Genomic DNA, 24,233 nt, shown 5'->3' with positions numbered 1-24,233 from the left:
CGACCTTGACTCGTTCTAACCCGAACCTGTTGACCCTAACCCGTTCCGACCCGTTTTGAACATATTTTTATTTTTTTTTTCAATTTTTTCAATTTCCCGAACTTTTTTTTTGCAAATTTTCGAAATTTTAAAATTATATTTCGCATTTTTACTAATTTTCGCAATCTTTAAAAGTTATTATGCAAAGTAAAAACATTGAAAAATTAAAAAAAACCTAGATTACATGCTATACAGGTAAAATATACAGGATTGGAACAAAAATAAAAGTTCAATGACCTGATTGGAACAAAAGTTTTTATCAGTGACCTGATTGGAACAACTTTTCAAAGTTGGTTACTTTAATTTTTTAAATAACTTTAGTAGGGCTGTCACTTTTACCCGAAACCCGAAACCTAACCCGAGAAAACACGTACCTGAACCCGACCCGAAAAACCCGAACCCGAGAAAAGATTAACCCGAACCCGAACCGAAGTAATTCGGGTTGGTTCTCGGGTTTGATTTATAAGTTTCGGGTCAACCCGAATAACCCGAACAAACCTTTAGTTTTGAAATTAAATATTTATTTAGGTAAAATATGCTGAGTCTTAGCCACTAAAGTTATCAAAATCTAGTCATAATTGATTGTTGTCATTACAACTATTATAGATCGATTGTTTGTTGTTAATTTATGTTTTCCGTTTATTACTAATAGCATCCGTAATCGAACAACTAAATCACGCCCGATTGAAAGCGATTATGGTTCGAGTTAGTTTTACTCTTCTTTTGGATTGTATTATCAAGTTATGTTGATTTATTATCTGCTTATTTGCTTACGAGCAAAGAATAATATGTTATTTTAGTTTTAGCATTGTAGTTTTTAATTTTTTTTTTGTTTTTTGTTTTGTTTTCTAGGATACTCGAAACCCGATTAACCCTACCGGAAAAACCCGAACCCGAATTACCCGAACCCGAAAATCCGTTAGAGATTCGGGTTGGGTTTCGGGTCAAGATTTAAAACTTTGAAACCCGAAGAACCCGACCCGAAACCCGAAGAACACCCCTAAACTTTAGGCCTCTAATAAAAAATTAGCTTTAGGTATCTAACACGGTCGAGCCAGCCCTGATGTTAGTCTTTATATATTTTGGGCTATTAATAGATTAAAATTGGTTCAATGATTTGGTTTTGGATTTGTGACAGGCATTTGGTAAAAAAAAAAGCATTCATATTTTTATGATTTTGGTTGTAATTATGTTTGGGTTGAGACACCCAAGGTTTATGAAACACCCAACCTATCCGTCGGAGATAAATCTATCTACGGGATAGGTGGGTGTCTCCTTAAAAGTCGTGTTTTTTTTTGTTTTTTTGTTGTTTTTAATTTTTTTTTGTCCTTTTGTTGTCATTTTGTTTTATTTGTTTTTTTATTAAATCCATTATAATGAGTTCGTACAAAAATCATAATGTAAAAATCAATCTAAACTGTAGCACCATCCACGACGTTGTCTCGTCTGTTGTCACACTCCAACCTAAGACGGATATGTCAGGGCGCAAACAAAATGTTCATAGCTGAAAGACACAAACTAATAATAATGTCATTAACCATTTAATTTATTTCATTCAATCGAATACATCAGTTCAAACAACCAAACAAAACAAATACCCGATAAAATAAAATAAGACAAAATTGTTAATTTATTTAGTATCCTAAAGTCCAACATCTATGTTTCTTCATCCACTAACAATAATAGCACCTGAAATATGAGTAAAATAATAGAGGTTGTCACTTGTCAACAAATATGTTGAGTGAGAAAACCACTAATTTGATATATAATAATACTAAAGCAAACAAATCATGTGAGTAATAAATACAATTGATATAACATATAAATGTCGTTTGGCCATGATTCATCAAACACAATCAATGGCTATTAAGATGACATACATAGCAAATAGAGATGTCATTTGGCCATGATCCATCGAACACAATCTATGGTTGCTAAGACGTCGTATGATCATACTTAATGAGATAAATTATTATGACCTCCCCGAATGCGATAAAATAAACATATAAAACATATTGCACATAACATCAAATTGCAGACAACATAATATGAATGTAATGATTCGTGATTTGAGATTTGATATGAATAAACATTTAAGTTGGTACGCATAAAGCCCCCAAAAGTGAAAATGGGGAGGGTGATTAACTCACCTTAATGAATTGGCGAGATAAATAACAAAATAAGAAAACTAAACGAGTCCTGAGCTTTTAACGTGCTGACCGATTCGACACGAACAGACCTGAAACCTTGAGACAATAAAATAAAATTGAAAACGAGAACATGACCGCTAGAATCATGTCGAATGGATGCATAAACTCAAGATATAAAATATTTAATGTTTAAGCGAGTTGGTACTATTCAGAATCCAAACTTTGAATCTGGAGTCGGGTTCTGGTCAGTACACTCAAAATGTCAGGACAAACACAAAAGTCTTCTAGCTCAAAAGCTAATTTTAAACATAAGCAATAGTAATTGATTAAACACAAGAATTGACTTTTATAACCCCAAACATGTAGAGATTAAATTGACCAACGAAACAACCACTGAAATTTATTGAGGGCTTTTGTTTAATGAACAAAAACACATAAAATCACATAAGACAACTTACCCGAATGATGGTTAGAATGATAAGAAAAATTGAATTAAAGGCTTTTGAAAAAACAAAGTCAAACCGGGAATAAGGTCTTGACGAAGAAACCAAGCTAGCACCAAGAGAATATCATGCATGAAATTTTTAGAAGTGGAGGCTGAGTTTTTCAGAAGAATTTTAGGGTTTTGATAGTTTAGTTTATACAGTAAAAGTCTAAAACGTTAATTTTAGTCAAATAACTCGATTAGGCAATAGCATAAATGTTTAATGATGAAATCTAATGAAATAAAATACCAAATTCGTTTTTGATAGCACGAATATGGACATGTTTGAGGGCCAAGGGGATTTGCTTGTAGCTTATATCACGAGATTCGAACCAAAAATAGCACGATTAGCTGCTTGAGCTACCCATTAAGCCGTTGATTGCCTCGCGCGAGCCGGACCTTCTCCGAGCACAAAGCATGCACATCGTCCAAAATATTGATGGGCATGATAAGCCGGTCACTGCTTTGGTGAGGTGTATAAACTACTGCCGCCACATTTTGACCACGAGGCGAGCACGTTAGGCACCCACGAAAGGACGACGAAGACGACGATAATGCTGGGGATAGGATGACCACACGCGGACCAGACGACGATGCGATTGGTGCTGCAGTTTAGATTGATTTTTACATTTTGTTTTCTTATACGAACTCGTTGTAATGGATTTAATATGTGTATATAAATATCATTTTACTTATGTTGTTTCGTTGCGATTTTAAAATCAAGCCGATTAAGTACTACCGAATCTTGAAAACAAATAATTTAAAAAAAGTATTTTTAAAAAAAATACTAATAAAAAAACAAACAAGATAGAAAAATAAAATAAAACAAAAGACAACAAAAAGACAAGAACAAAAACAATTAAAAAAAAACAAGAAAAACACACGAAACAAAATGACTTTTGAAGAGACACCCCCACCTATTTCGGTGGATAAGTTGAGTGTCTCCTAATTTTTTGAGTGTCTCTAGCAGGCCCATATTTAAACGGTTATACCACGTGGCTAAACATTCTCATAACAATCAACGAAATATATGATTACGTATGTATGATAGATAAAGGGGTCAAAACATTCAAAGAGTAGGAAATTATATTCATATCCATAATTAAGTGTCATATAAGAAACTCAAAACATTTGAAAGACTATATATGAAATGCATATTCATAATTAAGATTGTAATCAACATTCTTCAACGTGCTAAAATAGAAAACTAAAGCACAATAACCATAACCGACTATACGATCAACGATGAACCCTAAATGTAAAACGACCAATACTTTTAGAAATAGTTAATTAACCACCTTCACCGTATATGATAACTTAAACGTACATACCATCGCCATCGACCACCATCACGTTCTGCTACCACCACCATGACTACCACCTTCACCAGCTTCACCATCAACAAACTTGTCGATTTTGTTGCATACACGCCTCATTTTACATTGATCATCGGTGTTGTCTTCATGGCGTGACTTAGTTTATGCAATGATTTCGAGTATTTCCTAGAGTAGTTTATCCGTCGACGAATAACGTTTGTCATAATTATTTTTTGAGTAGAGCTTAAGCAAAGACTTTTTATCCTTGAGCAGGCTGGTCTTTGTTGACTCCATGTACTGCTGAAACTTGTTTAAAAGCTGGTATCAGGGATCCAGCGACGCAAACTTCATCCGAGGTTTGGAAACTTTAGGGTGGTGATCATCGTCAGAAAGAAAATCAAAATGATTGGAAGAAGCTGGAGGTGCCCACTTCTATCGACGTGAGTCTGAGTCTAGCGGTGCAGATTCAACCTCATTGGGGGATCGGAATCGGAATCAAGTTTTTTGTAGAACTAATGCTAGTTAAGAAACCCTTTTCACAACTAAGGCTTAGGATTCAAAGTTTTCAAAAATAATCCAATATCCATTATTAACGGCAATTTGAATGAACCTCATAGGGTTGGCCATGGTATGCAAGGGAATGTAAGATTAACGACGACTTCTGTCGTGTTTTTGTCAAGTTGCCATTAGTAATGTAAATTTCTGCCAAGTTTCCATCGACAATGGAAATTTCTTACAAGTTATCGTTAGCAAAAAAAATTTATGACAAGTTACCATTCGTTGTGCCAGTTTTTGCCAAATTGCCGTTAGTAATGGCAATTTCCGAAAAAACAATTATCACATCAATTATTTATTTTTAACTAACGGCTAGGGAAGTTGAACAAATGAGTTAAATGAGTAGGAAAAGAAACATAAACGCCATATAATTGCATGCAATAAATTGTTTAAAGAAAAACAAGTAAAGGCATTCACAACAAATAAATGATTCACGAGAAACCATCTAACTGATGAAAGTTATGAAATACTAGTTGGATGGTGACTTTTTGAAGTACTGGTCCCCCCACCCCCGGCATGCTTATATTGTGGGTTGGTGGGGACAGTATTTCAAGATCTCACCAAACTATTATTATTGGTTCATTCCATTCCTTGAAGGAATGAAAAAAAAAACACCCCCTCTTAAAGGAATGAAAATCCTATAAATGGAAGGAGTTTTATTCCTTAAAAAATAACCCATTTCATTAACACATGGCAACCAAACATGCTTTAATTTATTCCCTTGAAATGATTCATTTCATTCCACCTATTATTCCATCATACCAAACACTACCTAGATGTTTCTTGTTTGTCATTTATTTGTTGTGAATGCTTTCATTTGTTTTTCTTTAAACTTAACTAGATTTCAGGTTGGTAAAATCGGACAGTGGTAAGCCTAAACGTTGCAGGTCCCAAACGTTGAGTTGGTAAAACGACGCGAATTCGGTCGATTTCGGTGACGTGCGTTAATGACTGTATTAAAACCAAATATAAAACAACAAATTATAAAACTTGAGGTGAACTGACGGGGTGGTGTCGGTTGGTAAAAATCGAGCGTTGGTAAAACCTAACGGTTGTTGATCCCGAAACTAAAACAAAAAAAACGACAAAAAAATTTGATGTTCGGTTGGTTACGTTACGTTCATTACAACCGTTGTCAATCCCGAAACTAAGAAAAAAAATAGAACGACAAAAAAATTGACGTTCGGTCGGTTACCGTTACGATGACTAAACAAAAAAAACAAAAAAAACAAATGTTGTTGATCAGTTTGGTGCCGCCAAGTGGCCCAGTAGGACACTTGCGGCACCAAACTTCCTCTTTGTATTATATAATAATGCGTGCATTTATTTTTAACAACCCACTCATTTATTTTTCTTTAAACAACTTAATGCATGCATTTATATTTTTCAACACTTATTTATCTGATTCACTCGGAAATTGTCATTATTAACTTTAACTTGGCACGAACCGCCATTACTAATACAAACTTGTCATAAATTTCCATGGCTAACTACAAATTGTTCGAAATTTCCATTGCCAGTGGTAACTTGGCAGAAATTTTCATTACTAATGGCAACTTGACAAAGACATGGCAGAACTCGCCATTACTAACGCCCTAACGTCCTTGTACATTCTCAATCATTTGAGTCTTATGTTCCCTTACAAACCTCGGCCAACCCTACGTGGTTCCTTCAAGTTGCCGTTACTAATGGAAATTGCATTATTTTCAAAAACTTTCCAACTCTAACCTTAATAGTGAAAAGGGTTTCTCAACTAGAATTAGCTCTGAAAAAACCCATCGGAATCAGAATCAGGCTCGGGCTCGAGTTCGTAGTTGGGCTATAAATCAGGATCGCGGGAGGATTTCTTCGGTACTTTATCAGGGTGATCTTCATCAAAGGGGTGAACATGGTCTGCTGAATCAAAACTGTGAGATGAATTAGAGGAAGACATGGTGTGAATGAGTTTATGTTTAGGAGTGTATTGAAATGATTGTGTTTAAACAGAGAATTAAGGCCACCTTTTCTCTCTCTCTTCTCTCTAACACACACATCGATCACCATCAAAACGAAACTCACCATCAAAACGAAACTCACCACGGTAAGAAAACTCGTATTAGTCAGGTTTCAAATTTTGAAACTATAAAAATCTCAAATCTCAACCAGCAATCCATGTCATCGGAATTAAAAACCGGCCAATTATGTGTATGCATTATATGATAATTAATAAGCTTTTGATTCATATATATGATTATTCATAAGTTTTTCCTTCACATGTGTATATAAAATTACGTTTCATAAGTTTTGCATTCACCGTAATTTGAGTTTATAATTAATTATTTTTTAGTCAAGTAAATAGCTATTGTATTCGAGATACATATACATGCATCTATGATAAGAAACCGTGTTTTCCTCTCCTATGACTTTTTCTATCTAATTTTTCTTTAACATTGAATTTGTTATTGGAGAGACTTGAACTCAAGATATCCCAAACGCCATAGATCACCAACCACATTGATCTTGTCCTATCTAATTCATTATTTGTTTTTAACTACACATACTATAAGTATTTAACCAATATCACTATACTGTATAATTTAATCAGTATTTGTCTACAAATTATAAGTATTTTGTGAAATAATAATAAGGGTTAGGGGTGCTTCTCTAGAGTACCCTAAAACGTTGTCAATCCTATATTTTCATCTTATTTTTACCCATCTACTAGCTTAACTACTAGAGAATCACATCCTTAATAACGGCACTCATCTTTCAACTATCATAGACCATTTGTTTTTGCATACAAATTAAAGTACATATTTAAAAACACAAATTAAAACAAAATTTCATTAAAAATAAAAAGTTAAATAAATCAAACTACAAAAACACATCCATTAATAAAAAATACATAATTCAAATAAAATTAGAAATATACAGAATATGCATATGAAAGATTCGTTTTTGTAAAAGAAAAACTATAATATTTAAATAATTTGTTACTTCAAATGTTATCGTTTATGCATATAATATAGAGTTTGTGTTCCTTTATAGCTACTAAAATTGTAGCATTTGACAACTATCTTTTCTAAAATAGATTATATTTAACTAAAAGTAAAAAAATTAATAATAAATAACTACACCATCGCGGGCATCCGACCCATAAATACACATGCGACATGTCGTGATCGAGTTCATATATGTGACACTATCTATGGATTAAGTTTAATATATTATGTTGGTTCCATGAACTCAAGGCCAGTTCGTAGAGCATTAAATATTTATAAGTAAAAAACCTAAAAAACACCCTCGAGGTTCATACAGTTCATACAGGTCGAGGACTTAAGGCCAGGTCGTGTTCATGCTAACTCAGAAATACACATGTGACATTTCATGGTTGAGTTCATATATGTGACGATATCTACTAATTTGTGACATGTTCAATTTCATGTAAAAGATTTTGGGTTTATCTCAACTGCAAAAGGGGCAAACCTACATTATCCGGAGAGGGTTCACTAAAATCCCTATCAAGTTTCATGTTATGGTGTAACATCCAATATGAGGTGAACTCCTAACACAATTAAAAATGTGATGTTGTAGATAAGACATAGGTTATTAACAATTTACATGTTTAACTGGGCTTCGATTCCTGTCTTGGCCACGTGATTTTTGTCCATAATAAAATGTGTTTTTTCCAAGAAATTTCCTTCGCTTTCTTTGTTAAAGTGTTTAAATCTTTTTATTTATTTACTTGAGCGTAAAATTATCGGTGTATATGAGTTTTGTTTTAAATCTACGATGGTGACTTATTTAACTAGAATGGAAATATTGCTTGGACAGTTGGACCACCTTTATTCTCTCTCATGGGAAATATGGTTCTTTCTCTCCATTTACTTTTCTATTTATTTAATTCTTTATTTTTTTTAACCAAATGGTGTGATGGTTCCTCTTTAAAAAAAATTAAAATGCTAATACCACTGTGGTGAAAAAGTGAAAAAACTTGAAGACAACTATTATTAATGGAAATATTCTTCGAACCACACTTTTCCTATTCGAAAATCATCAACACATTGGTCTGACGTCTAAAACTAAACAGTTTTAAACGACCGTTCAAATAGAGGTTGAATAGTCGTTTTGATAAAAAAAAAATTCAAGTTTAACCTTCTGGTCCTAATATTGGACACACAATAGTTCTTGCTAATAAAAATAAAAATTTACCCCCCTATGGTCACAATGACTGTCCGAATAGAAGTAACTGGGCTTGGCTTGTTCATTATTAATTAATTATTTTATATAGTTTTAATTATTTTTATAAATTTTGAGAAAAAATTTAAATGAGTGTAAGCTCAACTCAAGTTCTTAAACAAGCCAAATTAGCTCGAGCTCGAGCTCGAGCTTAATTGTGTACGTAGTGTAAAGTTGATAGATAAAGTCCAAGTTTAATTAACACAAGGGCCGTTAAAACCTGACAGGCCCAAATGAGTTTTCAATACAATGTTCGAGCTCAGTCTCAATAGCTAAATGAGTTTTATTTTATGCTTGGTCGCGGCTCGTTTGCAATTCTTGTAGCTATAGCATGATCTTATTTTCTTATAGTGACAGTGGCAACATTGTTGGTAGAAATTACAGAAGCCGAATCCGAATGTGAAACTTTCAAAGCGTGATCGAGATCTCAATTATTCACAAGCATGATTATGTTTTTTAAAAGAATTAATACTTATCTAGATATGTTTCACCTTTATAGAGTAATAGATAATTAGATACTATCAACGAAAAAAAACAAACATATAAACTTCATGCAGTAAATTAACGCAAGGTCGTGGTCGTCAATCTCGGCCAAGACTTCGTTACTAGTCTCGTGGAAGAAAATAGTAAATATTTCACAAGAATTTGAGGTTATCCGTTCGACCTGTGTAAGTTATCTTGGTGGGAGGTAGCTGGTATAATGGACGAAGCACATTCTTTTGGATTGATAGATGGTGACATGGTGTGGTGAAGTTATATTTTGATCATGTCAAGCTAAACACGAGTGAATATTGTTAGGTGTGGGGGTTGGATCGATGAAGAAGGCAATTTCTCTGATAAGAGTTTAAAGGGCTGTTTTGATGAGACTGTGGGCCGGAAACTATATATTTGAATGGAATAATGTCATGCCAATAAAGGTGAGGATTCTAGCTTGGAGGGGGTGAAGATGGAATGAATTCCGGCCCTATGTTCGATGGCAAGACTAATATTCCGGTTGGCTCAGTTTTATGTCGGGTAGGTAATGATGAGGAGGACACAGCAGAGCATTTGGTTGTGTCATGCAGGTTTGCTCAGTCATTGTGGAATAGTATTGCGGTTTGGTGCAAGATCCCAAAGGTTTTCGCATTCTCAACTCGAGACTTGTTGGATTTGCATAAGTTTTCTTCATTGCCTAGATGGAAAGCTAAGGTACTACATGCTATTTGTCTCAATACTATTCGGTGCTTGCGGAAGACAAGGAATGTGGTGGTGTTTGAACGTAAACCGGTGTTGCTAAACAAGTTAATAGGTGATTTTATCAAGGAGTTAGGCTTCTTATGGATACAAAATAGGTCAAAAAAACACAAGCTTAGCATGGGAGAGGCACTGCGATTTGGATTTTGAATTGTTGTAATGGTGTATCGGATGTTTAAAATCGATGTGTAAACTTTGGGTGTTGGTGTATCTTGTGTTGCTAGCATCTCGCTAGTGCATGAAATCTAATAAAGCATTTTGTTTGTCGTTCAAAATAAATCAAGCTTGATTATTTACGTAGCAATGTTTGGTCACCGTCATTGGCTTATGGAAATGCAGGAAATTAAGTGTTGCCTCAGACTTGAAACTCCTATAAGATTCCACCGGTGATCTATAACCCCGAACATCACTGCTTACTGGATATCTTATTATAGCAGCAAAAAACTACTTATTCAGGAACGCTTGTACAGACCGACTTGCACGGAGACTTGTGAGAACACCTATTTGCAGACTTTTTCATCATTGGTCGTGCTTCTATCCAACACGAAACTTTAGTTGTAATGAGTCAAAATCTGATTTGTATAATACTTCCATCCAATTTGGAACACAGACCAAAAGACTATTGTAATGTATGTGTCATGTGGCCCAAGCAATTGAGAAACTGTCCTATCTACAAAGAAACTTTTGGATATATTTATGTGTTTACAAAACTTTTATTATTCTTGTTTATCTCAAAACGTTTTTATTCATCGGTCGTGAGCTAGGATCATGAATCGATGAAAAGAGCAACAGTTGTGAGAAAAATAGGTCATGATATTCATCCTCCCCTTTCGCTTTGTGTCGGAGTCAAGGGGATAAACTAGCTAGAAACAGGGTAGTATGCATTTTCATAAGCATGCTTGTTTAGGCTGACATGACAACCTCAGCAAAAGTTCTCAGTATCATCAGCAATGTTTGGTTATCAATAATATTAATTAGTACGGAGTAATAATTAATTATTCACCTATAGCTTCATTCATTTTTATTCACTCACCAGTACTCATTGGCTTTGGCGTGAACAGATGCGGGAAATTAAGTTTAGCCTTAGAGCCGAAAAACCTAAAAGCAACTTGATCGTAAGAGTAAGCGGCTTCCTCAGGTGACTTAAAAGAGCCCAGCCAAAACGCATTGTGATAGGAAAAATCAATCCTGCCTTCAAACCTCTTTTTATATATATGCCCATGCCGGCTGCTCCGCTTCTTTTCCACAGCCACCTTCACTCAGATCACCCACTGACGACGACATTGTATTATTATTAATGTAATATTATATTTTCCTTCCGATGATTGATTAGGGTTAAGACCCTAATATGGTGGTAAATTGGTGATGGGCCGCCCGGTCAAAAGAATTTAGAGGTGGCCAAACCAGGTAGAACCCGGTTCCTGGTATGGTCGGGTTTTAACGGGTAGAAGTGGAACCGCTTTTAATAGGTTTGGTTCGGGTGCGATTTTTATAAGAAACTGAAACCTGGTTTATTTTAAATTTCCAATATTTAAAAATTCAGTTTTTCCTTTAAGAAATTATTTTAAAATAGATTGTGTACTTTGTTAATTAACTTTTAATTTCTTGTTAAAACTTTTAAATATTGTGTATAATATTTTAAAACCAAATCATGTTTAATTAATATTGTGTATTTTACATTATGATGCTATATTAATTCTTTTTATTTAAAACTAAATCCTTTGAAACATTAATGCCGAATACGAGTCCATTAAGAGCATCTGTAAGGTTTCACTAAAATGTGAAAAACTTCCCATCATGTCAATGCCACATAGTTTTAATTGGAAAATCCCCCATTGTTAAATAAATGAAACAAAAAGAAAAGTATGATGTGTTTGATTGTTTGAGAAATATCGTTTGTACCTTACACCCGCTTTTAATCAAATGCAATGACATTACATAGAGTTCAAAGATATTCTTTTCTACTTATGAACGTCTAGACTCACCTTTGCCCGTAGGACTCTTCAGTTCGTGGATGTTCTTCTTCAACATGTTGACTTTTGAAGTCAACTATATTCGTTCCAGTTATGCAGACTTGAGCATAAGAACTTAACATTTTGGTCAATTTAATAAATTCCATCCTTAATCAAATTTCTAACACCTGTAAAGGTTGCTAGACTAATTCTTTCATCACAATAATACCCATGATTGGTATTATGTCCATTATTCTCGGTCTTGACTTATTGACCCGTTTGATTTGACGGAGAGCGCAAGCAAGTATATAGAAATATAGATCGAGGATATTCTCAAAATAAAATTGATAAACAAGAATTTAAAAAAATCAAAATACAAAATCACAGATTACAATGCATATTCGCATTTGCAGGCAGGATTGTTGTTCTTCATTGCAGTACTTTGGGCTTTTTTTCCAGTTTCCAAAGCAATTTTCAGTTTTTCACATTCCCACGAGAACGTGTTGAATACGGAAAGAGTAACAGATATGTTTCTCCCAGTGCTTTTTGTTCCTTGATTATTCATTTATTCCATGGCAGGTTTGAGACAAACTGCCGACTCGTAAATAGGCAGTGACTTGGGCTGGCTAGTGAAACAAGAAAATAAGTAATCAAGAGAAAGTTATTAAACTGAACCTTCAAGGGGTGACACAGTATTAAACTTTCGATTCTCCTTTAGCAAATGTCTCAATTCATCCGGCTTTGATCAAGTAATTTACCATGATCATTACTAATAGGATTGCAAAACTACATTGTTATGATTTCATAAGTGTAGCTATTTGCACTGGAAAGTAATCTATCATTATTTTCCATTCAAAATATAAATATATATAACAAAAACAGAGAGATAACGAACCATGGTCTATATACAGAGTTTAATACGAGATATTAAGCAAAACACTAAGCTAGTTATGGTTAGTATAAAAAAGGCGAGTAATGCAGGATTCGTAAATAAGATTATAAAAAGCATGTAATCGAACTTAACGTGACCAACTTGGTTCAATCCACACATGAGGGTTGAGAATATATTTTGTTCCCAGGAAACCCTCAAAGCTTTCTTCTTCGAACTTTCTACCATTGAACGTGTGAAACTTGCATGTTTCAAGAGAATAGAACACTATCTTCCCGTTCTTTGAGTGTAATCGTGGAAAGTAGATCTTGTTCTCCATTTCAGGTGCTTTAGCTTCCTTACAAATACACGTAGCACCACAAATATAAATCATGCACCTTCCTAAACCGTCTATTTTCTCCCAATCTTGTGAGGACTGATTCAGCTTGTATACCTCAACTGATTCTCCATATTCGTGCACCTGGACAAGTAAAAGACGATTTTCTTCGCATTTCACTAGGAAACATTGTGCTTCTGGAGAACAGCCTCTTGGGGCTTCCGCTACAACTTCCCAAAACCAACGTCCTGCTTCGTCCGTACTCCTGTAAACATCAAGTCTTCCCTCTGCTTCTAAGGCATACACGTCTCCGTCATCACATAATGTTGGAAAAGAGATGGAACGTGGAACATTTTCATCAAGAATCGCATGCACGACAACCCAAATTACCGGTTTCCGGTTTACAAAGTGGACATAAGCAGCAAACTTACAATCTGGCGAAGTTGGTGGTGCTGAGAAACATGGCATAGAATAAATAATTATTCTTCTAAGGCACTACACAAGTAACACAACATATGATTATTAAGACCATATTTATCTAGTGCCAGCTAGTAATATCTAATAACACATGTACAATAAATAATCACATACCTGTATTCCCAAAATGGCACATGGTTTTTTGGCACCAAACATGGCATAGAAGATAGGGAGACGGTTTTATCTTTGAAGTTGTACAAGGATATTTTTTTGTCCGTTAATTTGCCAAGAATGTGAATATAACCGCCTGACTCTGAGGAAATTGTAGGTCTGTAATATAACCAGCAACGATGAGCAAGATCGACAAAATATATAGTGTTATTGAGGTCTTTCGATTCTTCCCAAGTCATGCTAGTCATGTCTAGTTTAAACAGATGCACATCGGTAAATGTTCTCATCGCTTCGGTAAGAACAACTATTTCAACGTAGAAAAGTTCTGTACATCCCTTTAGAATAGGCTCTATGATGAAATTACCATTGCGAGACGCACTAGAAGGGACATCCACAAATGGCATTAGAGTTATTACAACTTCTAATTCCTTAACCACAATGTGAACGTGTATGACACCATCGTATGAAGGACCGCTACTTAATGCATATACTAAGCCATTACAACAGGTTAGAGAATTTAAGAAAGCATTTTCACCGGTAATACTCTTGAGCTGTTTAGCGTACGCCATTTCCGTCCATCTCATCCTCTTCCTTTCGCGATCTAGCCGACAAAAAACAAAGGTTTGTAGGTCGACCCTAGTTAACAGGAGGACTGAACCGATATTATTATAAGGAGGGGAAGGCAAACAACAATGTCTAATGGATTCGGAATCTCCATCTTCTAAAAACAAAGGGGGGAGATGTATGGTCTTTAGAGTCACTGGGTTCCAAAGAAACCACATTACGTTATCCCGATGACTTGAAAGAATCACCCAACCATGGAAACACCCTCGGATACGTCTCCCCATCAAGACAGGGTTTTGACATGGATAATAAGACAACGAGTCGTTCATGTTAAAGGGAATCTGGTCTCCGTCTTCTTCAGATTGAGCAAGCTGCAGCCATGGATATTTTGTAACAAGGGGAAGCAATCGGTCACATACTACACAAGAAGACATCTTCTGTTCCATCTATAAGAGCAAAATCAGCAAATCATTTCATTATAACATGAACTTAAAACTAAAAACATATAACTTCACTTCAATCATATTCGATGATCTAACAAATATATAAGGGATTTCATTATAAGTTTCCTTAAAAGTGACTTACCAATGAAAAGATGACAGGCTTTGTTTTGAGTAGTACATGATTGGTGGTTTTGTTATTTACCTTTATAAATCATTTAACTATTGATTATTGATTACTTATTTTAAAGCAGGAAGACCAAGAGGAAGTGAGATGAGAGGTTGCAACGATTATTGGTCTTGATTTAATGCCGATACAATTAAGGTTTTTCTTCTTTATTTTTTTAACTTACAACTATTTTTTCATATATAAATCAAAATTACTCCCTAGCAAGGTGCCATAGAGAAACACAATTAGTCACAACGTTTAAAATTTGATAGATAAACCAATCCAATTAGAACAAACCCATCCTATTACGGATCCATAGAAATGCATTCGCTTTTACGGTTTGAGCTTCCACAATTTTATCCGGACTCAAAACTACTTTTATTGAAGTTCCATCAGTTCCTCGCTTTCCATATACACCACACAGTCACTGTTGGCAATCAAAGTCACAAAACTGTTTTTGTATTAAAGGGATTAAGCCACCATACTTTTACAAGACACTTTAGTCACCTATTTATACTAAAACATACAACATAAAATCTACATAATCTAAAACAACTTGCATAACTAGTTGCAAGTTACAACCTTATCTTTCTAGATATGCTAACCTTCATTATTTTAACTTATCTAATATAAGAACTTGACACACAAGTTGTTTACCTTACCTATTATAAAATTACCCTAGGTTTAAAAGCTTTAACAGCAGTAAAATACTAAGGGTTGCAGCTGACCCGTTTCATAACCTGTGAACATAACGATTAAAACTAACAATCACCCCCCTAATCGTTTAATGTTCACAGTAGCGTAGCGTCATCATCTTCTTGGACTAGATTGGCCTCTTCCCTATTTGGCCTTGCCTTTGGGCACTCATACGCGTAGTGACCAAATTCCACACATCCATAACATATGACCCGCGACTTGTCACGTCTTCCTTTTGGCTCTCGTCCTTCACCTCTCGAACCATACAAGCTTTCACGGCCTATTTCCACTTCGCGATTCCGGCTTCTTCCATGACAACATTCACAATTGCCACATTTTCCTTTAATCCGTTCTCTATAACGAGTGAGTAACATTTTTTCACGAAAACTTTCAGTTGACTCTTCAATTTTAACACGCTCCTCATAAGCCTTCAAACGTCCCACCACCTCTTCAAACGCCATATTCTCATTGTCTGAGTATTGCTCAATCGAGGCAACTATTGGCAAGTATTTCTTTGGCATGGAATTCAAAATCTTTCTCACTACAAGCTCTTCATCAAGTGAAGACCCGAGACTTTTGAAATTTGACTGCACCCCGCTTAACTTTCACGCGAACTCATCAATCGTCTCTGTCTCAGTCATCTTCATTGCTTCCAACTCACTTCTAAGTGTTTGCAAGCGAGCCTTTTGAACCTTCTCGGCTCCCAGATATCTGACTTGTAGTGCTTCCCACACATCATTCGGATCATTGTGCTTTGATACTTGAAGAAGAACATCTTCAGGTATCGACTGATATATCATGGCCTTTGCCATGAACTTCCTTCTCTCTTCTACCGCACCTCCCGTCACAGGATGTATGGCCTCTCCCAAACCGTGCGCTGCCAAGATTGTCTCCATCATAATTGACCATGTAGTATAGTTTGTTGTGGTCAGTTTTGGGCATTGCAAACTCACGTTGCTCGGCTCACGGGTTGGTACAACAGAACTTGCACCTTCTGCGATCTTCACATCACCTTCTGCCATCTCCAAACCAAACTACCTGATCACCCGCTAGTTACAAATACGCTCCACGCAGATTGTTGGTTGTCGTCTACTTTCTCTCAACTACAACCTCACTCAGATTCTGATCACTCTCTAAACATAAACTACAACCCGAATCACTCAGGCCTTCGCCTTCGCCAGTTGTTCCACACAACCAGCCCAACTCAGTCGTTTCACACGACTAAACTGTCTCACGCACACCTTCTGGAAGCTGTTCACAGCCCCTCCGATTTTTCCAGCAGCTTTCACAGTTCGATCTATCACAGATCGATTTCAGCAGCCTTAATCGACACAACAAGGTATGCTGATAACAGTCTTCTTCACAAACGATCTATCACAGATCAGTTCTTCAACAGCCCTTGAACCAGTCACAAGTTCTGGGTTGGGTGGTAGTCAGCTTTCTTTTCTTTTTTTCTTGAACAGCCCTTTGATCTTGCAGCTCTGATACCAATTGTTGGCAATCAAAGTCATAAAATTGTTTTTGTATTAAAGGGATTAAACCACCACACTTTTACAAGACACTTTAGTCACCTATTTATACTAAAACATACAACATAAAATCTACATAATCTAAAACAACTTGCATAAGTAGTTGCAAGTTACAACCTTATCTTTCTAGATATGCTAACCTTCACTATTTTAACTTATCTAATATAACAACTTGACACACAAGTTTTTTACCTTACCTATTACAAAATTACCCTGGGTTTAAAAGCTTTAACAGCAGTAAAATACCAAGGGTTGCAGCTGACCGTTTCATAACCTGTGAACATAACGATTAAAACTAACAGTCACCAAAGAAATCACATTCGACATTTTTTTTAGCTTTATCCCCCTTAATGTAATATTCCGAAATTTCTAAAATAATACTTGATATATATTATTTGCGTTGGGTGAACTAAATGAGTTAGCGGAGCGGTAATAATAATAAAATATGAAAGAGTAAGTAGGATAATTAGATGGGATTAGCTATGGACCAAAAAGAAAAGATGGGTCTAAGGTCCATGGGCTTAAGGGAGTATAAATACCCCTTAAACCCTAATCATTTCCATTTCCATCCATATTTCCCTTCTTATTCCCTCCACACCTTAAAGACACACACACCTTCTACTAGTGGCGGCCGCAAGATAGAAAAGAAGATCCGAGATCAAATCAAGCCTTTTATTGATAGATCTTTGGTGTGCAAGCTATATACAAGCTACGAGTTCATAACTAACCTAGACACGACCTTACAAACGTCCAAATGTATGTTCTTTACGATTAAAGGTTACGTTTTTGTGAACGGTTTGTCATGAAACTCAAACCTAGAGTAGATCGGGTCTAGACAAATCATAAAGTTGGAAACTTGATGTTAAAAAATGGACTCAATCAACTCATAGTTAAAGATCTAAGTTAAAACGGGTTGAAAATGGGTAAAGGTCTAAACTTTATACCTAGCACAGGTTAGATCTTGATAATGTTATGTTAATGGGTGTAAAACGGTTAAGAGGATTGAGTAAAGGTGGTTAAAGTTGTGGTTATGGACTGATTAACTGTTATGGAACCTAAAATGGAATTAAAGATAGAAAATATGAACTGGAAGCATCAGACCAAGGGATTTCGGTTGCAATGGGTTTTCGGCCAAAGTGGGTTCTCGGCCAAACCCGAGTTCTCGACCAAACCCGAGATCTCAGTCAAACCAAGGTTCTCGGCCATGCCGGTTCTCGGCCATGGGTTCTCGGTGACCCAGGGATTCTCGGTCAACCCAAGATCTCGGTCAAATTATGAGTTCTCGGCCAAGTCTTCTGTGGTGTTTTGGGCTGAATCTAGTTGGGCCTAAGTGCTTTAATGGACAGTTGGGCCTGACCAAAGCCCATAACCCACCTCAACAAATAAGCCCAACTTAAGAAACAATTTAAAATGTTAATAGAAAATGTGTTAAGACAGCTAATGGAAATAAAATTTTTCCAAGCTAACCTGGCAGCTCGACCCCAGCCAGGGGCTCTGCCCCTTGGACCTTGCTAGGGGCTACCACTCCTAGAACCCCGCTGTCAGGGGCGCTGCCCCCGAACCCCCGTTCGTTGAGGGTTAGAATTAGACCAGGAACACGCTATGGGTAGCGATAGTTAATTGAAACGCATAATTGTTATACAGCTAGCCGTGCACAGCCAAGGAAAGGAGTAACCATTAACGGAAAGAAGCAGCATTCAGGTGAGTTTCTAGCCCCATTTTCCTTGTTATGTTTTCGGGGCTGTGTGCATACTCGATGTGAAGTGTGAATACACTTACCTTAAGTGGTAAGTGTATGCTATAGATGTTATACGAGGTAGCTATTGCACGTATCGCCAAGGATAGTGATTGCCAAGTGGTTGTTAGTGTGTATGAATGCTGATGTGACTTGCTTACTATGTAAATGATATGAAGTGTGTTGTAGACAAGTAGAGGTAGAGTGTGTTAGAAGTGGCAAGAGTCTAGTAAGAGTGTTAGTGGCATGACGATAGTACGTGGTAGGGTAAGTCTATACGTGACTTCGTTATTAAAATGGCAAAGTGGCATAACGTTATACGTTATTAAAGTGGCAAAGTGGCATAACGTCATTCGTTATTAAAGTGGCTAAGTGGTAGGGGTAAGTAAGAGGTTAAGTGGTAAGGTGAGCAGGTCAGATAGTGGGCTACGTGCCTACGGATACGTATATGATGCATGTAGTGGTTGTATGATAAGTTGCTTGATTAACTAGAACTCACTCAGCGTAGCTGACTTTTAGTATGCACGCAGGTGAGCTGATTGTAGAGTTACAAGAGGATGACACATGGCATGGATTGAACGGCTGGCATCTGAGAAAGAAGAAAAGATGTTTTGTGTTATGGTATCAAAGATAAGATTTAATGTTTTGTAATAAATGGTTAAAGTTTTATATTCCGCGAAAGTTTTGATTAACTCTGATTTGTAGAACTGTGTTTATGAGTAAATCCGACGTTAAAGTAGGGCTACCGGGAACGGGGCCTTACACTTAATCACGTCAACTTCAACTGCCCGGTACACTTATCTTGTTTGTTAGACATAATAGTATTCTAAAGCATATCAGTACATTCCGCAAGGTCTGACTGTTGTTTGGAGTTAAGATCCTAGATTCTGAGATAGTCCAATTTCATTTGAAGCTCTTATATACATCATTACCCTCCTCCACTCTTCTATTAACCGAGCATTTTTTCTTGGCTCTCAAGCTAAAAATCGAGGAAAGCATTCTTTGAGCTAGCCAAATCGTTTTTATCTAACCAAAATGAGGTCCTATCCCCGTCTCTGATCAAGCATTTTAGCATCCTATATAGGTCAATGTTCAAGGCTGCAAACTCATTTTCGGTCTTATTAATGTTATTCCACACCCCACTAATCGAAGCCTTTAAGAAAATTTTTCCAGACTCTCCTACTCTTGTGAATGTAATAGATAACACCCATACCCACAATGCCTTCGGCTCGATTTTTAATCTCCATAGTCATTTATTAAGTGTACAGATACTCCCAATGCCAATGCCAATGCCAATGCCAATGCCAAACCCGCGTTTGCAGTGGTGACGGTGATGGTGTTGAGAATGTACAATTGAAGGGGGGCAGAATGAAAAAAAGGGCGAGGATAAATGGTTTTGAACAAAGTATTAATAAAGAAAAAGAAATTACTTTTACAAATATGAAACTCGCATGCCCCTCAACAACTTTGTTAGTCACTTCCGCCCTTTATATTCGCGTACAATTACTAACAAAAACCAAAAGTTCCTTATTTTTACTTTGTTTGGCCACGGGCATTCTCAATCTAGTGGAGAAGTAGCTTTCTTCAAACATAACTTTCATTTATTTCAGTTTAAAATAATTTACAATATTCTGATTGAAATAAAACTGACCAATTGCTCGTTAGGGGCAAACAATACTACTTCTTTATTAGGGTGAGATTGTATTTAATAACAGAAGCAAAAGTTGTTAGTGTCAATCTCAAATTTCATTTATGAAATATTATCAACCAATTAATTAAAGTTTCAATTATATATTAAATTTTAATCTGCATAGTATTTAACACGTAGTTATATCAGGCTTATGAGAGCACTCATAAGTCATGACCAATCACCAGTGTATGAAGTTTAACTCAAAACTCCTTTGTTAAATGAGTCTTATTTGGTAGTCGTGCTTGTTTAAGTTTCATTCAGTTCAAAATTTTTACGAGTAGCTTATGAAATACCAGAGTAAGTAAATGATGGATTGAGTTTATTTCATGAAATTTTCTCTTGTTCTTTGGTATCTTTTAACAATTTAATCTTAGTAAGAAATATTATATAAATATGATATGATATAATATTAAATGATAGATAAAAGATCCAATACAATAATTCTTTATCGTACATTACGTACGCGAGGCTATGAAACGTTCGATTACAATTAGCGATCTAGGGTTCTCCTATCAGAATAGCGAGCAACAACGACGACGAGCCGGTCTTCGTCCACCGTTGCTCTCTTCGATTTCGTCCACCTTCACCATGACCGTTCAGCAATCCGTCACCATCCAATGATTATGTCTCTACCGTCCACTATCCAACGATTCCATTCACCATACACCATCTTCCTCCGTCACGACTTATTCATGGGTCAGCTGATTAAATTGACCAATTGAAATTGAAGTTGCTGAACTAAATGATCAATTAAATCCTAAAATTGATCCAATTAATCATGAAAAAATTTTCAAAATAGGAAAATCTTTAAGTGTTAAATGGTTTTTAGGAGAGAGAAAATATGTTAATGCTAACTAGGAGATCCGCCATTTGAAATGGCGGATGCCAAGCAAAACGTAAACCTTGTTAGATTTTGTCTGTTGAGTTGGACGACTATCAGGTGTTCCGCCATTTTAAATGACGAATCTGGAATATTATATTCGTGTTCCGCCATTTGAAATGGCGGATGTCAATTCATGTGAGCCGCCAGTTTGACTGGCAGGTAGGTCACAACTCCCAACGTAGGATACCCCTATATGTCACAATGTATTTTTTTCATACATTCGTCATTTGAAATTGAAGATGCCATCTTAACATCTTTCATTTCAAATGACATATGTGAATAGTGTACTTGACTGACTGATTTGACAACACCGCTACCTTTTCTTTTTATTATATATTATTTTCTTGAATAAAAAATAAAAAGTTTAATATTAAAAAATATTTTTTATATATTAGAATATGCATTTATAGTTTATTATTTATTATTTTTCGAAATAACATTATTTAAAAAATAAAATATTTAATATTAAGAAATATTTTTTTATATTAGAATATAAAGTTACTTTTAATTATTTTTCGAAATTACATTATTTAAAAAATAAAATATTTAACACTTAAAGATTTTCCTATTTTGAAAAATATTTCATTAATCATCAATTTGAAGTTTTAATTGATCAATTTTTAGTTTTTAGTGATGGGTTTTAACCGAAGTTTAAAGTTTTAAGCCCGAACATTTAAATGTTTAAGGCTGAACGTTTAAGGATGAGAATTTGGCTTGAACGTTTAAAGTTTTTTGCCTGAACTTTTAAGTTATTTTGCCTGAACGTTTAAAGGTTTTACCTTGAACGTTTAAGGGTAAGAATTTAACTTGAAATTCTAAACTTTTTATTAGAACTTCTAAAGTTTTGATACTGAACTTTTAAAGTTTTTTGTTAGAACTTCTAAAGTTTTTGTACTGAACTTCTAAACTTGAACGTTTAAAGGTGTTCCTTTTTGGTAAGAACGTTTAAATGTACAGTGTCTTCAGTTTTGTTTAATATCCAAAATAAGTTGTAACTGTAAAATTGAAGGCTCAAATTTGTATGATTAGGCATAAAATTGAATAACCAACAGCAATTGTTTGTTTAATTGTAAAAAATATTGGCCGATTGTGTTTGAAGTTTATTGCAGTTAACGGGCATTTTTAGGTTTAGATAATTTAATTTAGTTTGCTGTCAATCTGTAGATTAGTTTGATATTGATCGATGGTTGAATTATATTGATATGGATGGACGCTCGATGAATCAATTAATAAATTAAATCTTATAATTTATTTTTAGGTTATTTACAATTATGCCATCGCGTAAAAATTAAATTGACGTTTATAAAACTCGCGTACCTAGTGTACGGTAACTGATTATTGTATAATGACTCACCCCTTAATTAGATAATATAATATTATGTAAATAATGTAGTATGTAATAAATAATAGTTAATTATATGTGTTGTCTTCATATTATTTATCACCAATATTTATGTCTCATCTCTTTTATTAAATACACCACTCATTTTTTAATATTGATTTACTTATAGAAAACTACTAATTATTATAAGAATTATATGTTATCTCCGCATTAAATAATAACGCATAACACTAAATCATTATGCTTCTTATACACAAAATATAAAAAAATAAAGAAAATAAAATACAAAATTTGCCTATTTAAATGAAACTAACATGATCAATCCTTAAAGCAAAAATCATTTCAAAACTCCACGGTTAATCGATTTTTTTTGTGTTTGAGTATAAACAATATGTCTAAGCCTACATACGCTTGCTTGGTGCTACTCGTAATTGTTTTTGGGGGTCTGTTAATTAGTTCTCTTGCTACTTTCATAATTAAATTTCCATGTAGATTAAAAAGGTGGTTTTACTAATTAATACTTATACAAGTGTTTGTTTTTATTTGTTTTCAGTTGGAGTCTCAACGGTGGATTGCAATACATGTGTGGATCATATTAGCACTGAAGGGTGTGATATCCTTACTTGTAGAAAACAATGTTTTGAAAGGCACGCTAACGGCAGAGCAAACTGTGGATATTTTCGTGACCGCGGTGTTTATGGTTGTGATTGCTATCATGATTGTTGATGATATCTCAAAGAATTCAAATGTCTTGCATGTGAAAAGTTTTGAAAGTTTAACAATCATTTTTATGAACCTATGCTCCTTTTTGATAATAATATCATTTATTTTTTAAAGTTATTACGATATGTTGCATGCCACAATGGTGGATTATTACATAATTAACATTCTGGTCCAATGTCATTGAGTAATGGTTAAGACTTGGGATCTTTGAGGTCTCGGGTTTGAAACCTGACTCGATAAGGGTTTTCTCACAGTGATGGGTTTCTATCTTGATGGTGTTAACTGGTAGGGTTGCGCAACGGTTCATAACCGAACTAAAGCAGACATAACCGAAACCAAACCCGAACCGGACCATTAAAAGGTTCTCGTGTAAACAATTCATAATTGGTTTCACTTAGTTATTGACATGTGACATGTCAACTGATAGAAATAATGTCTGGATCTTCAATTGGATGTTTCTTGTATCTACAAAACCATTAACCATTGTTTTTCGTTTTGGTTTAGGTTTATTCACATTGTTCTTTAATGTCATTGTCCCTATGGCTTCTGAATATGGGTGTTTACAACTATGAAATTTGAATTGATTTATAAAAGATTCAGATGAATTTGCAAAAGATGTATGTTTATATTAACTAAATGTGATGAGTGATCTTTTTTTGTATATTGACACCTTCAAATACACCATAAACTTTCTATTATATATTAAACTCTTGTTGGAAGTT

The 24,233-nt window shown here is 35.1% G+C and overlaps 1 protein-coding gene across 1 annotated transcript; it reads right to left on the bottom strand.

Annotated features, from left to right (window-relative positions):
• Nucleotides 1-12,966: 12,966 nt before the first annotated feature.
• On the bottom strand, nt 12,967-13,620 carry LOC143622862 (uncharacterized). Its single transcript, XM_077093889.1, has one exon. It carries the CDS (start codon nt 13,618-13,620, stop codon nt 12,967-12,969), a length of 654 nt encoding a protein of 217 aa, XP_076950004.1.
• Nucleotides 13,621-24,233: the final 10,613 nt, after the last annotated feature.

The sequence above is a fragment of the Bidens hawaiensis genome, unplaced genomic scaffold, assembly GCF_021521415.1.
Source record: "Bidens hawaiensis isolate Kalapana, Puna unplaced genomic scaffold, B.hawaiensis_p1.1 tig00003244_1, whole genome shotgun sequence".
Lineage (NCBI taxonomy): Eukaryota > Viridiplantae > Streptophyta > Magnoliopsida > Asterales > Asteraceae > Bidens > Bidens hawaiensis.
This window is presented reverse-complemented; position numbering and strand designations above follow the sequence as displayed.